The sequence below is a fragment of the Thunnus maccoyii genome, chromosome 5 (assembly GCF_910596095.1).
Source record: "Thunnus maccoyii chromosome 5, fThuMac1.1, whole genome shotgun sequence".
In the NCBI taxonomy this organism is placed as follows: domain Eukaryota; kingdom Metazoa; phylum Chordata; class Actinopteri; order Scombriformes; family Scombridae; genus Thunnus; species Thunnus maccoyii.
Window position 1 is genome coordinate 20,330,556 of NC_056537.1, and position 15,418 is coordinate 20,345,973.

The 15,418-nt window shown below is 42.8% G+C and overlaps 1 protein-coding gene across 2 annotated transcripts in view; it reads right to left on the minus strand.

Moving 5' to 3' along the window:
- Positions 1-15,418, minus strand: part of wwox (WW domain containing oxidoreductase) — a 137,957-nt gene that overhangs the window by 2,313 nt on the left and 120,226 nt on the right. The window contains exon 9 of one of the 2 annotated variants that reach the window (XM_042410590.1): positions 8,622-9,743. The exons of the other annotated variant lie outside the window; for it this stretch is intronic. Within the exon in view, the coding sequence (XP_042266524.1) occupies positions 9,576-9,743 (168 nt within the window). The 3' untranslated portion in view covers positions 8,622-9,575. Of the gene's footprint in view, positions 1-8,621; positions 9,744-15,418 lie in introns of those variants that run through there. 2 annotated transcript variants of the gene reach the window in all.

A 15,418-nucleotide genomic window follows, 5' to 3' on the forward strand; every position in this document is an offset into this window, starting at 1 on the left:
ATTGGTCCTACTATAAAGTTTAAATACTCATATGAAAAAAACTTTCAAGTTCATAATCCAGATTTATGTGGCTGAGTTTATAGTGAAGTCTTCAGTGGGGTTTTTTTTTTCCAAAACTGCCTCATTTTTTTTTTTTTTTGAATACTTCATAGAAAAGCAAGAATCTGTATCTTTACAGGCGGCAGCAGTCCAGTTAGTGGTGAGTGGAGCATTACATGTACTGTTTGTGCTGTGTGTCCAGCAATGTGCTATTTTATTGGTGTTTAGCTCATCCCCCTCACCACTTGACCTTGTGACCTCTGTAGAAGATAAGGCTGATGAGATTAGGCATTAACATGCTCAACCACCCACCACAGCCATCTATCATTGTGTGTGTGTGTGTGTGTGTGTGTGTGTGTGTGTGTTTGCAGATAGGAGGTTGGGAATATGTGAGATAGTGCAAAAGAGAACCAGAGGGGGTGCAGCAACCTTGATGCACTTGCATTACACACAGAAACACATTCATAAGTGCATGCCTAATCACGAGCATGTGCCTGCACACGAGCACGAACAGAAATGCATATAAACACTGGGGAGAATCTACGTAAAAGGTAATATCACTGAGCCAGTGTGCATCATACACATCTCCACTCTAACAGCCACTTCTAACCCATGTGAAACTGTACATTATAGCCTGTAAATGTTTCTGTTTACAAACTGATGGATTTTACTGTGTGTCTTTCTATCTTCTAAAAACTAAATGTGAACCATTCCCTTGTGTACAGTAGTTTTCAGAGAAACATCTGTGGTGTTTTAGAGTTTCTCTCTTCTACCCAGAGCTGTGGACTTGGACTTAAGTCTGGCTTAATTTGCAAAAACTAAGACTTCAGACTTGACTTGGACTCATCTGCTGTGAGACGTCACTGCCAGAAAGCTTGACATGAGAATTAAAAACAAGACCTGACCCGTTATGACCGGAGATATTATCAATAAAACATAATAACAATGCAAGTACATGGTTTACTTTGCTCAACTAGTCATGTTGCAATTTTCTGCAAAATTATTTTTTGCAGGATATTGTAAAGATTTTTTAAAGAGTTATTGTGATTAAATTCATGATTGTCTGGTTGCTCTGCCTATTGCTGTGCAATTGGCCTACTCAGAGAGCCAGTCACATGGTTCCACCTCAAATATTTTATTGATTTTATTCCCTCCAAGTCATCTTTGTATGAGAAAACGGTACAGCATGTGAGTGTCAACCATGAACTTATAGCTTTTTTGATCTCAGCTACTGTATGTAAAACACTATTAACAAAGCTTTGAAACAAAAACACTTAAATCTACTATACCTAGTGCCATGTCATTAATGAGCATAATCAGCGTTCGGAGACTTGACCTGAACATGAGACTTCACTTGGACTTTTTCCAAAATAACTAAAAACAGCTCTGTTACTACCACACTGATTTGGGGAGGGGAGAAGATGGGACAAGTGAGGTGAACCAAAACCAACCTAAATCTAAAATTACCCTCCATACTAAACATAAAACTTACAAAAGACAGCATTATAGCAATATTACAAACCAAAGGAGCAGGAGAATACCAAGTAAGAGCAGATTTTATGGCTTACTTTTGTGTATATCTGATTTTATGGGCAGTGAGAACACACCATAATACTGAGAAAATACTTACAAAACACCCTGCAATAAGCTGACTGTAGATAAGCAGCAACAAGCCTGCATTTAGCCTGGAATCCACCACTACGGCTCTGGAACTGCTCTGGGATCAGATCCAAGTCTTCCAATCTCAGTATCGACTAGATACCCAAGGACCTCATGGACTTACAAAAGAAATGTCCTTCTATAGTATTACGCAATAACCAGTTGTTGCAAACTCCTTATTGAGCATATTCAAAAGCAAAAAGGGTATGTCGGGGAGATGTGATGTTGAATTAACAGTAATGTTCTTTTTTTTTTCCGTGTTCTGTTCTGTGTCTTCATCATCCAAGTTGTACTCAGCCGTATGAGCTTTCTCTGACCCTATGCATGTGACCCTTCACCCCCACATCTGTAGTTATGACATTGACCTCTCCCTCTGACCTGGATGTAAATAAACCCAGTACTGTAGAGCAGTCTGTTTTTGGCCCATCCCTGTACATACGAACCTGTAAATACGAACAGCTATGCATGCTGAAAACCTAGCAATTCTTTCAGGTACTTTTATAATCCCCAAATTCTCATATGGCATGTGATGAAAAAAAAAAAGAATAATTTAAAAAAGTAGAAAACAGAAAAGATTAAAATAAAAAAAAAAGTTTAAAATAAATGAGTTGATAATATTGTCAGGCAATATCCTCTCTTGGACAGTGTGTGTAGAGTCTTCCTGTTTTCTTACTCCTGTGGGTGGTTCTCTTCCTTTGCCTGTCCTTCTGTGTTTCTGCTCACCATCTGTGTCAGTTGTTGTCAGTTGGCATTTGTACAGCAGCGAGGGTTGAGGCAGAGCAGAGAAGAGTGGGGGAGCATTCACCAGCTGACCTCTGTGATGGCACTCCAATTCAGCAGCAGTGCTAAATGTTGGCAAAAGCTATTTATGCCATGGGACACAATGTGAGAGATTCAGCTGCTGGCATGAACTACAGATCATTACAGCATATGTCCATGCTTGTCATGTGAAGGCCCGCTGGATATGCAGTAGGTCTAGAAAACATTTCCGGTCAGAACCAAAATTTGGATTGTTTAAAATCTTTTTTCTTAGCCTGCTTGAAGTTTAGTAAGCTGTCAACCACAGAAATCCCACCTGTAATCTGAGGTACACCTTGTTCTTTATGGTACATTTCTTGCGAATACTATTTACCCTGTTTTGGATCTGGCCATATTTTAGAAAAACAAACTGATTTTTTCCTCATCTATAACTGGTAAAATACTGATATCCTAACTTGGTGGATAAAATATTTTCTACAATCTGATGTAATAAGGCTATAGCATGTATTTGAAAGATATTTCCTGGCTTGTAGCCCCAGTAAAGGGATCAGGAGGAGTGCAGTTTTTGCCTCAGCCCTCTGCCCAGCCTCGTGGACTAGCTATCCTGAAAGTGGGACTCTAAAGGGATTGTGATTCTGTTTCAGGAATGTTTTTTTTTCAACCTGTGATGTTTAAAATAGATGGAGATGTCTGATTTTTAATCTGTGCTAAAGATATTTTACATTTAATAAATAACCATTGAAATCAAAACCTTTGCTCTTCTCTATGTGTGCTGTGTGTGTATGTGTGTGTGTGTGTGTGTGTGTATGTGTGTGTGTGAACGTATGTGTGCAGTTTGCCCTCAGCCGTGGTAACCTCTGCGAGCTGACAGCTCAGCTGAGCGTGCCTGGCCCAGCTGTAGAGGGAATCCTGGGTAACGCCGTCCCCTCAAATAAACAAGCTCTCCCTCCATTCAGCTTGACCACTCAACCAAGAGGAGAGGAGATTAGCACCTCAAACACCTCAGAGCACACTTCAGAAAGCACCCTGACACTCACCCCCGTGACTCCGTGCTGACCTCCATCACCCTGACTGGGGTAGGCCAGAGGTCACGTTAGACGAAAGCAAGTAAAGGTGCTGTGCGTTTTGTCAAATCTCTAGTGCTATTAAAGAATTGAAGTCAAATAATAACACAAAGGAAATAAACTATTCACTTCTACACAGTGAATACAAGCTAAAGCCTTCAGTGGAATGGGTGCCATGTGCATAATCTGACAGAGAATGAGCGGCTCTCCTTATCATGGGTCTCCCTAGTGATTAAACTGCCCCTGGTCATCTGTGGGTACTAAACTCTAATTCATACCCTCCATTAGCCCACAGGCTGATGGCTAATACTCACCCACAGGCAGCATGCTCCCCTGAGGGGCATTAAGGACAGGATGGAAGGACCAGGCTCCTCCCACCCTCCTTCTCTTTCCGTTCCTTCATCATGCCCGCTCCATCTCTCTCTGTCTGTCTGTCTTGCCCTGTGCTCCTTCCTCAAGCCCCTTCTTTCCATCAACCCTCTCCAGATCCCTATTCCCTAGCAGCCCCATCCCCCTCCGGCCCTATAACTTACAGGACTGGGCATACAGTGCTGCTGTAGCTTAGGTCTCACGGGTAAATGGTCGTAGTAGGACCTCTTGGAGGTAAATGGACTTTCTTTCCCCGGAGTCCCAGATCATAGATGAGCTCTGTTGACATTCTTTCTTTCTATACGGAACACAAAGCGAGAGGAGTGATGTGGTAGAGGATGAGGAGGCAGAGAGAGAGAGAGAGGAGCAGAGGGATAAACTATGGAGGAGTGACAGGAACAACCCCCCTGCCTGCACTATTTCTCTCCCTTTCTCTCTGCGGCCCTCCGCTTTACCCCTTTTGCGCCAGATAAGATCAACAGAGTGTCAGTCATCAACAGCCTCCTGTCACACTGTGATTGTTCATCTGTTATGTGTGTGTGTGTAGTCCAATGCGACATTGCTGCATACATTTAATGCCTGCATGTTTGAGGGAACAATAGAAGAAGGAAGTGAGGAAGGAGGTACAGGGAATGCAAAGGACAAGAGGGAGAGGAGGAGGAGAGGTATAAAGAGGAGAAGAGGGGACAAGGAGAGCGGAGTAGGAAAGGAAGGAGAGGAGATGAGGAGATGAGGGAGCTAGGACATGAGGCATCCAAGGGGAAAACGACAGGGAGTCAGAAGGACTTGCGCAGCGACTGTGAAACTATCTCATTTTTATCTTGCAAGAGGACTTCCGAAGTGATCCGCACAACCTAATTATTTTCCCCTAATAAAAGCAACATATGCTAAGACAATAAAAGGCCTTATTGGACACCTATTCATTAAAGAGGAGCAGTAAAAGGAGCAGGACTCAGGCACAAGGATTAGCTTTTAAAAGGGCTTTTCTCTGGCTGGAAATGGCCTTAGTCTTCCTTTAGCACACCCATATGGGTGCATAGCCCACCATAAAAGATCTGAATTATACATGAAGAGGTATGGCTGCTTTATTGGCTGTGATCTGCTTTTTCACTCTCACCTGATTGCTTCCGTGCTTGATACCTCAAAGTTTGGATGGAATAACTCTTGGATCTTCTGTGTATGCTACAAGGCTTGCAGTTTTAAGCCCAGAAATGCTCAAATGTATAATACATATCGCTAACGACAACCACTCAGTAGCAATAAGATAACCCATAATTCATAAAAGTTGGTTAAGTTAGTAACACCTGGTTGAAATAACGCATGCTGGTGACTCACATCTGACAGTTTGACACAGTGAAGTCATTATTCCATATGGTCAATGTACTGTAAGTGTCAGTATGTTTCTATTATGAGCAGAGCATTGCTGTCTATGTGTCGGTATGTGAGTGTGTGATGAGCTGGTGTAATAGGGCCACACACAGGTGTGTGTATGCTCACCTCCTCACTGATGCACCAGCTAATTGGTCTCCTGCGGCAACCTGACATATTCACACACTCACAATCTCCCCACACACACACATTCAAATGCACACCCATCCCAAAAAACATATACACACAATGTAGTCTGCAATAGTTATATCCACATGTATAGAGACTGTGCAAATACGCACACATGTGCAAACACAGTCATATATGCGACCACATGCACAGGCAGCCCGCAGAGTGTATTTCCAAATGAACTCATTATCACAGCGCTGACTCCAAGTGAAGAATGACACTAACAGACTGCTCATACTGTACACACACCTACTGTAAAGTACTGTAAAAGAAAAAAAAAACTATGACCAGAATGGTGTACTGTAAAACACAAGCTATGAAAGAAAATGTACTTAAGAGCCAAACACCTCTAAGCTGCCTCCAAATTTCTGAGTGTTGTATCCCCACCACAGAAAAAGCAGGAGCCACCTAACACACAAAACACAATGCAAACATTATCTGGCTTTTTGTTATGTTAAATAGCAGTGATGATAGCAGCCATCATTCCAACAGCGGACATGCACCCAGCTGTAACAATTTCAGAGAATACAATCCCAAAATTTAACATTACAACAGGGAAGGAAGCCCAATTGTTCAACAGAGCAGAGATACATTTTAAATCACACAAAGCAGCAAAGGGAAATGTATTTTTAGGCAAATGACTGACGTGGATGGAAAAAGAAACTGAATGATAAGTAGTGTGGTCCCACTGAATGCATAAAAAGTGGGTTTCAGTTGCAAAAGACATCTTTCCTCATCTCCACAGCTGAATTATATATTTTTTTATCCTAAATATTTTGTTTATTTGGTCTCTGAAATCGTATCCCATTCAAGCACATCTTAACCTTACCCTAAGTTCTTCTCACTCTTTGGCTGTGGCAGGAGAAAAAAAAGTCTGTTCACATTGTCTATCCTGCTCATTTAGCTATTCCCTCTAACCCATTCTCCTACAACCAACACCCCCCCACCCCCCCCACCCCTTCCCTCATGGTGGAGGTCGAGAGAGGGATGTTCTGTTTTAAATAAGAAGGCAGCACTGGCCCATTAAACTCTGATAGTAATGATATTAATTTGGCAGGAACGTGTCATTTTCACAGGAGAGCAACTAGCTGAACTGTCATTACGCACCCCACACACACACACACACACACACACACACACACACACACACACACACACACACACACACACACACACACACAGAGGCGAAAGCATTCTGTCTCATTCACACTGTCTCTTACACACACTCTCACACAAATGTATCCTCTCTGTCTCTCCCTCACTCTCGCTCTCTCATACACACACACACACATACACAAACCAGGAACATGTCACAGGAGAGCAGCTAGCGGTAACATTATGAGAGAGTCGGAGAGATCTGCTAATGGGATAGATTAGTGTGCCCTTGGTCACAACGGCTACAATGGAGTGACTGTAGCTGTGACTTATATCCATGCCCCCCCCCCCAAGCCCCCTTTTACTCTCCTCTACTGCACTTTCTCCTGCTTCTCTTCTTCTGACCCCCTCTTCCTCTCTCCCCTCTGATCTTCCAGTCATTCCAGCTTCACATTTTAGTCCGTCTCTTGCTGTATCCTCTAGGTTCATGACTAGGTGCTGGAAACATATCAGTGCAGAGGCTGAGTATATGAGCAAGAAGAGGACGGCAGAGCTGTTTGTGTTGCAGCCAGGATGCAAAGCAGTGACACATAAGATTTGCTTTTTTTTCTCATTATGGATCATTGTTAATGAAGCCTAATTAGAACAGAGTACTTTACGAATCAATATATGAAGGAAATAAACGGTAAGCACTGTTAGATGTTGCAATCACCAAGACTGCAATAAAATACTTTCATCGACTCTTGCCTCTTTTATTTAGGGCTGCCCCTTAATAGTTGACCAACTGTTAATCGATGAGAAGAGTCTTAGTCAACCAAGTTTTCATTGGTTGGTTAGTTACAGGAAAAAAAACCCTCAAACTGCATTCGGGAGCTTCACCTTGTCAAAATTAAGTCAAAACCTAGTATGTGGCTGGAAAGTGTATGAGACACTAGAGGGTTTTTAATTTAAAACAACGGATACAGGAAGTGGCGACACCTGGCTGAGGCAACCAGTAGTATAACTTTATTCAGTCCTTTACTCAGTGTAACTTTACGCGGTCCGCTGTGATGACAAAAGCACCGATTCCTTTGGAAATATCAGTTAGCTTTGGCACTTTGCTGCTGGGAAACTGCCTAAAACGAGAGATAGGAGGATTTTACAGACCTAACTAACCCACAGGACTGAAAAAGGTAACTCAGTCTCCTTGGTGGTTGGTTTGTTACACAAAACCATCGGAGAAGTCCTCCTTGGCAACTGTTTGGAAGAAGGCAGGCACGTTCAAAAAATACTTGGCAAGTGACTGCATGAACTATCTGTCTATCACCGTCTTACCTTGCGAGGCAGCTGGATTCACGAGATCGCAAGATCACAAGATCACATGAGAATCCTCACAGGATGCTGATTGGTCCGAACAACTGGTGGTTCGGACACAAGCATGTAACTTGAAGCCTGACAAGATGGATTCTCACATGATCTTGTGATGTTGTGATCTTGCGAATCCAGCTGCCTCGCAAGGTAACTGTAATGTAGCACAATATTAACAACGTTACTTATAACATTCTTTCTCAGTCCTGGAACTCAAACCATTTCCAAATGCCCCAAAAAATATATATTTAAATAATTAAATTAATATCATAAACATGCAACGACTAGTCGCCAAATGGCTTGAACTAACAACTACTAGTTGATTAGGAACATTTTTGGTCGGGTAGGGGGGCAGCCCCACTTTTATTATGAGCAGCATTAAATTTCCACAGATGCATGCATAGTTTGAGTGTGGGTTCTCATGCAACTGAGAAACGCTAATACTGAGAGGACATGGAAGCAAAACAAGAGAGTAAGATTGGTGATTTAATAGAAGGAACAGGTTGTTGGGGTAAAGGAAGCTTTGCAATTACATGAATATGGGTAAAATTACTCCTGGGGCAAGCACCCAAAGTATTCCAGAGAAGTCTCTTGAGACTTAACTTTAACTTGTTATAATCAGTATAGACTGGTGTTTTTATCTGCTAATGAATAGTCAGAGTGGGTCACTTTACCTTTAAATTCCATTACAGTTTTTCTCAACTGCTTACAAACGTTTTCTGAAAGCATGACTCATTTTCTATAAAAACCCTAAAAAAAATACCAAAAACTCCCACACAAAACCCCAAACTACACAAATTGCTTGCAAAAGAAAACATTGCACTCAAAACAATATTATGTCTTCTCAAAATGAAATTTTGTCTTCAAATGACACACACACCATCAAATGAATACACATTTCAATTGAATACTGATGTGCTCAATGGAAAATAGTATGATGGGCAGAAAACACTATTATAATAATCTTATCAGTGGCATTTTGCATTTCCAGTATTACATGACATACTGTACATACAGTAGCCTGTTGTAAACTGTTTTCATACTCAAATATAAAATGTACAAATACAAGAATAGAATGTTTTTTATTCTGAAATACTGTATACATCTGAGCAAACAATTGGATTTGCAATGTGTTCTTCATACAGAACAAACAATAGAAAAGGAAAATAGGCCTTCTGCATATACTGTAAAGAAAAAGAAAATTAGGCTGCGTTTTGCTTCTGTCCGGCCGCAGGACCTCATCAACATCACAGGTAATGTTCTCGCTGGCTAAGCAGTGGGGAAAGTATCGCCTGGCATGACGAATCCAGCCCTCCTATGCTTCAGCAGCTATATCACCACATGCTTCCTCCATTGCTTGCAGGAGGGGTATGTGCACAAGGGGCCTGCGTTCGTACACTACTTTCCAACATCAAGCTGAAAAAAACTCCTCAATAGGGTTGAGAAATGGAGAACACTTTGGCAGATGAAGAACAGAATAGCATGGGTGGTCGATGAACCAGTTGTGGACCAGAGCAACCCAGTGGAAACTTACGTTGTCCCAGATGACAACGTACCTGGACTGCTCTGGGCCATCCATCTGCTCGGCTGGAGTGAGGATATTGTGTAGTGTGTCCAGGAAAATGATGAGATTGGCAGTATTGTAGGGGCCAAGGGTTGAATGGTGATGGAGGACGCCTTGGTGATTTATAGCTGTGCACATGGTGATATTCCCCCCTCACTGGCCAGGAACCTCAACAATGGCACACTGGCCGATGATGTTACCCGCTGTGGCCTTTTTGCGAGGTTGAAACCGACTTCATCAATAAATATGAATTCACCGAGAACTGCAGCTGCATCTAGCTCAAGAACTCTCTGAAGCAGACAACACAGCAATATCAGAAATAAACCTAAAGCAGTCAATATTGTGAAGTACAAAACATTATATTACAATACAGTAATGTGTCTATACTGTGCTGATTGTTTGCTCTAACCATATTGACTATTTCAGTCTCAAAAGTCATCCTCTTCCAACACAACATGGTAGTCTTTCAGTTCTGTACTCTCAGTCCTGCCTCCCTCATTGTCAGACCATCACTGACCACATGAACAACCAAAGTGGCCTGAATCTCATCAGAGGCAATTGCTCTCCTTAGTTGTAGTCTTGGTCCTCCTCTTGCTCGTCCTCCTTGTCCTCGTCCTCTTACTCCTCCTCACTCCTCACTCCTCTCGCTCTACCTCTCTCTGCAAAGTTGGCATTCATCGTTCTCTAACACAGGACAGCTCACCTTTGGCCCTTTTATTGCTAAAGCTATGATTGCTGACAGGTGTTTCCCATAGGAGGAGTCAATGGTGCAATTGGAGGTTTGAGATCGGCATTCTGAATGGCAGGGTTTTCCATGTGAACACAAGAGATTTTATCAACGAAGATTGTGCCAAATGCCGAGAACTGTGTGTAGTGTTTTGCAAAAACTGCGGTTTAGAACTGCAAAATGAGTGAACAGCAGGAAACATGTTTGTATTTGTGCAGAATTGGTGTAAGATAAGGTACATGAGTTTCCAGTTTTGGTTATTGTGTCTGAACTTCCAGTGTTAGTAAGCAAATAAGAAAAAACTGTAAATGAGTTGCCACCGTGCCAGAGTTTCAGAAGAGCAAACAGTAGCAGTATTTGATTTATGAATTGTCAGTGAGTATTTGCGTTTTAAGCAGTCCCGACACTCTGCTGCACTTATCAGGATATGACACTAATAAGACCTGTCCAGCATCTGTCTCTGTAACACCGCTAAATATACTCAGACACACTGTCACATGAACACACACACGGGTCATGTATGCATGCCCACACACATTCAACCATACAATGACCCTAAAAGCAGTAAAAACACTACAGAGGGATGTGTCAGTGCACTGTGCAGCGTAAGAAGAGACTGAATGTATTTACCTGTTTTTATTGGTATGCTGATCCACGTGTATTTGTGTGTGTGTGTGTGTGTGTGTGTGTGTGTGTGTGCGTGTATGTGTGTTTCTGTGTGTGTCTATGCTGACCCCATCTCGGCACTCCTGACCGGTTGAATGCAGGCTGCATAAATTAGTGCTGATGCTCTGCAATGTAATTATGCTGCTGTCAGGACGGCCCCTCTACTCAAATTCATTTTAATAAAGTTGGTCTCCAAGGTTACCGACCGGGGGTCACCTTCGGTGTCAGCCCCTATGGATCGCGCCCACGGAACACTCTGAAAGTCTGCGGTCTGAGTACGGTAACACCTTAACACGACAGCCTGAACCTCCCGCATCACAACACAAACACACACCTCCCACTGACTTACTGAGGATAGAGAGAGGCAGGTAGCAGAGGGAGGAGGGAGGAAACAAAAGTGGTAGAAATGAAGAGATGGTACAAAGAGAGAAAGAAGAGGATCAAAACTGTTAAAGTGGGAAGGCAGAATAGAAGATGTAAGGGAAAAAGGGGAGAGAGGAGTGGGAGGGTGAAAGGAGAGAGAGGTGGGAGAATGAAGGAACGAATAAAAATTAGACGAAAAGAGCAAAAAGAGAGAGGGGACAAAGGTAGAGGAACAAGGAGAGGGCGAGGGAGTGTCTCTCTTGGGCAGATGGCGGGGTGTATTCTCATTTGTCCTGCTACAGTGTGTGTGTGCTAACACTAACCTCCAGGGCAGAGCTGCAGCACAGAACACGCTCTCAATTAGCCAATAACACAGACCTGCGCATGCAGCTGGGAGAGAGAGAGGCACTGGTCTGCGAGTTAAACATACAGGAACAGCAGACACTGACACCAATATCATCTGAATGAAGAACTATATAAGATGAGTTTCTAATTTCTTTAGATACCATTAGATTACTGGATGGTCCAGTAGCATGTGGTTGTGCTTAATGACAGTGGAGCGGGGCCGCAACTAACAATTATTTTCATTATCGATCAATCAATTAGTTGTTTGATCTGTAAAATGTCAGAAAATGGTAAAAAATTGTCAATCACTGTTTTCCAAAGCCCAAGATACAACCTCAAATGTCTTCTTTTATCCTGACCAACAGTCCACAACCCAAAGATATTCTGTTTACTATCTAAAAGATTACAAGAATCCAGAAAATATTTACATTAATTGGCTAATCATTGCAGCTCTACAGCAGAGGTTAGGTATTATAGGCAGTATACAGTATACTAATCATGCTCTAAATGACTGACACACAATGTTTAATAATTTTGTCGTAAAAAAAAAAAAAAAAATTTTAGATTTTATTTTTTATTTTTTTATTTCATCCAAGTTTCAAAGAGATATTGTGGTATATGCATAAATTCTGGCTTTTATTTTTTCAATTTTGATATTTTAGGCTTTTGTTTTCTCGTATGTTCTGCTTGTTGTTAGATTTCATTTAGTCATTAATAACCCCTGTTTACAAAGTCCAGTAATCTTTAAGATTTGGCTTTAATATTAATCCTAAAATCACATTAAGGTTTTGCTTCTTGTTACTAAGCAATCACACTAATATAAATTCATCAGCTACCTCTGACTGGACTGTATCATTTACCTCATTACCACCTGTGTTTGATGTTGTATCCTGTGGATATTGAAATCTCAGCGTGTGCTTGACCAAATTCACACAAACACTCTCTCTGCACTCTCTTTGGTCTGCTATCATTCAGTGTGTGAGAGTGTGGAGTCTAGCCGCGTGGGCTGGGGTGACTTTGACTGCCTGTGTAATAGTTACAGCAGCACGCTTTGTTAGCTGCAGGTAATTTATGGTTGAACTGGCCTGATAGTCTGATACGATCGACTGCCCCGACTGTCTTTACCAGCCGGCCCCAAAGACACAGAGGAAGACTCTATTCGAGGAGGGAACAGAGGAAAGAGACACAGAGAGCAAGCTAAAGATACTGTAGTAGGCTACGGGCTTGATTTAAACTGTTGCTACTGGAGGGAAGAATCGGGATTTATACAAGACACAGAAAAATAATAAAGCAAAAATGAGTGTGACATAAGCGTACTGGGGAATGAGTAATGCAGGTGAAAGGCAGTGGGAGGGTGAGCGAAATTAAAGAGTTGCAGAGCAGTTAAGTTCTCAGCATCTCTCTTGAGGTGTGCTGAGAATTAGATTGCATTAAAGACTGACAGTCCATTCATCTGAACCATACCAAGATGGAACATTTAGTTAATTGAATGATTAATAAATTCAGCTCAGTCACACATTTCACTCTGGTGTTGGCTTTGGATAAAAATGTCTGCCAAACAGCAGACGTCATACATCACTTGTTTGAAATGCTTTGCTTTAGACTCGTGCCGAGCATCAGTATAACTTGAGCTAGTTCAGCTGTGTATACAAAGCAGAGGAGATACAGAGGCAGCATAGTAAGTTGTTTAACCTTGTGCTCTGGTGGCCTGTCTGTCTTCCTCTCTGTTTCATCAGTAGAAGATTTTTTTTTTTTTTTGCTGCTGGCTCATCATCACCTCTGTCTGCGAGACGCGAGTCCTTCAGCTCGAACTAAAGCATCAGTGCAACTGGAGAGCCAACTAACACCTGTCTTTCTAATATGGAGAGGCACATGGGTCTCCACGCCCACTTTGCTACACCTTCCTTCCCCTAATAAAGACAGGCACAGACCCTTGCTCTATATTTACCTTTCCTTCAACCCCTCCCCAAATCCAGTTAGGCAGGAAGATCCTCGCCCTTCCCGCTCCTCCCTCGTACCTCTTCCTCCAAGATCGGCTACTCTAATCCGGTCTGTCAGGCCAACCAGGTCCCTGACTGCTGTTCGCCTTTCATCTCCCACCTTCAAACAGAATGAGCATGCTTTCATAACGCTGGGTGAGTGACAGGTAGGGGAGTCAGGTGGAGACAGGCCCGTGATATGGACAGGCACTTTGTCCTGTTTAAATACACTAATGGAGGATAAGAGGCTTGTCACAGGGACAGGTGGAGATAGGACGGGACAGAAAACACAGACACTCATCTTTACTCATGGACAATTTGTGAATGCAGAGACGGGGATGTGCAATACATTACATCAGATAGCAAAGGATGCGGTAGAGGACATGCATCTCAGGTCTCACCTTAACTTTGTGTTTGCTTCACCCTTAACACAAAGGCAGATTTAACACGGTTTGCATAATGATGTAAAGTAAAACCACATTTCAAAGAGCTCTTAAAGAACAAAGAAAAGCTACTCAGTTCGCCACAGAACAACTGACTGATGTTTGCAGACACAAGAGTCCAAGAACAGGGTTTCTCTTATTCCTGGGCGAAACACTCCAATTTCAGAGTTGCATTAACGCACAAATCACTGGTGAACACACACACACACACAAACACACTCTCATCTGAATCAAAGCTTACACACCCAGTAGGCAGCCTTTTGGATAGATGGCACCTGCATACAGGAGGAGGGGGCACACAAATAGGATTCGAGAGTGGAAGGGGAGGGGGGGGGGGGGGGGTGAGTCCATAAATAGGATTGTGTAGGAAGCAGGGCAAGCTAAATAGGATTGTAATGTACAGGAAAGGATGTATAAATAGGATATGAGAGTCAGAGCTGTGTTCTCACTAGTTCCACGTCCCTGCGGTATAGGTGTTCTCTAGGACTGGCCTGCAGCGTGTATGCATGTGTGTGTGTGTGTGTGAGTGTGTGTAAGTAAAGGTCATTAATGTGGAGGCTAATCTTGAGGCACCTGTCTCCTCAGGCAGAGTGTGACCTCCACTAGCCAGGTTCACCCATGTTTGTCCTCCCATCCCATTCCTCACCTCCTCCCTTCTCTTTCTCCTCAATCCTCACATCCCTTACCCTTTTCATTTCTTCTCACTTTGCTTTTCATACTTCATCAATGATATATGTGTTGTTTTGTTTCTCTCTCTCTCTCTCTCTCTTCTTGACCTCTTTGAGCAGGTAAACTGTCACTCGTGCTGGGTGAACGTTGCTCCCCCTCTTAAGTGAGGTCGACGGTCGACTCTCTTTTTCTCTCTCTCTGTCTTTCTTTCTTTCTCTCTCTGTTTTTGGGGTCAGTGGGCTTTGGGAGCTGTCAGCTCAGTGCTGGTGTCTGCTGGCTGACGGACTAAGGTCAGAGGTCAGGGGTCAAGGGTTAGGGGGCAGGACGTGACCCTAAAGACAAACAGCGTGGGGAGAGGGTCGTACCCCCGAAAGAGCCTGTCATTCTCCACACAGGGGGTAATGTAGTGTGAGCATACATACAGTGTGCGTATGAAAGTGTTTGGCTCTCTCATATTTACATGTTGATGCACTCTCTCTTTTGCATACATTCATACCTGACCTCAACGTACAGTGTGTGTGTGTGTGTGTGTGTGTGTGTGTGTGTGTGTGTGGCATATGATGTGATATGATGTGTGAGATGTGTCATGTTAGTATGGCGTGCATCTATTAGCCTGTTTATGGTTCCTTGTCTGAGCAGCTCCTCTCCTCCACTCATGATTACATTACAAACCCGTTTACACAACCAAGGTCACAATGGACCGCTATGAAAACATCATCTTCTCCATAAGCCAAGGCAACAATGCATACGAAACTGACAAAGACACAGGCAGT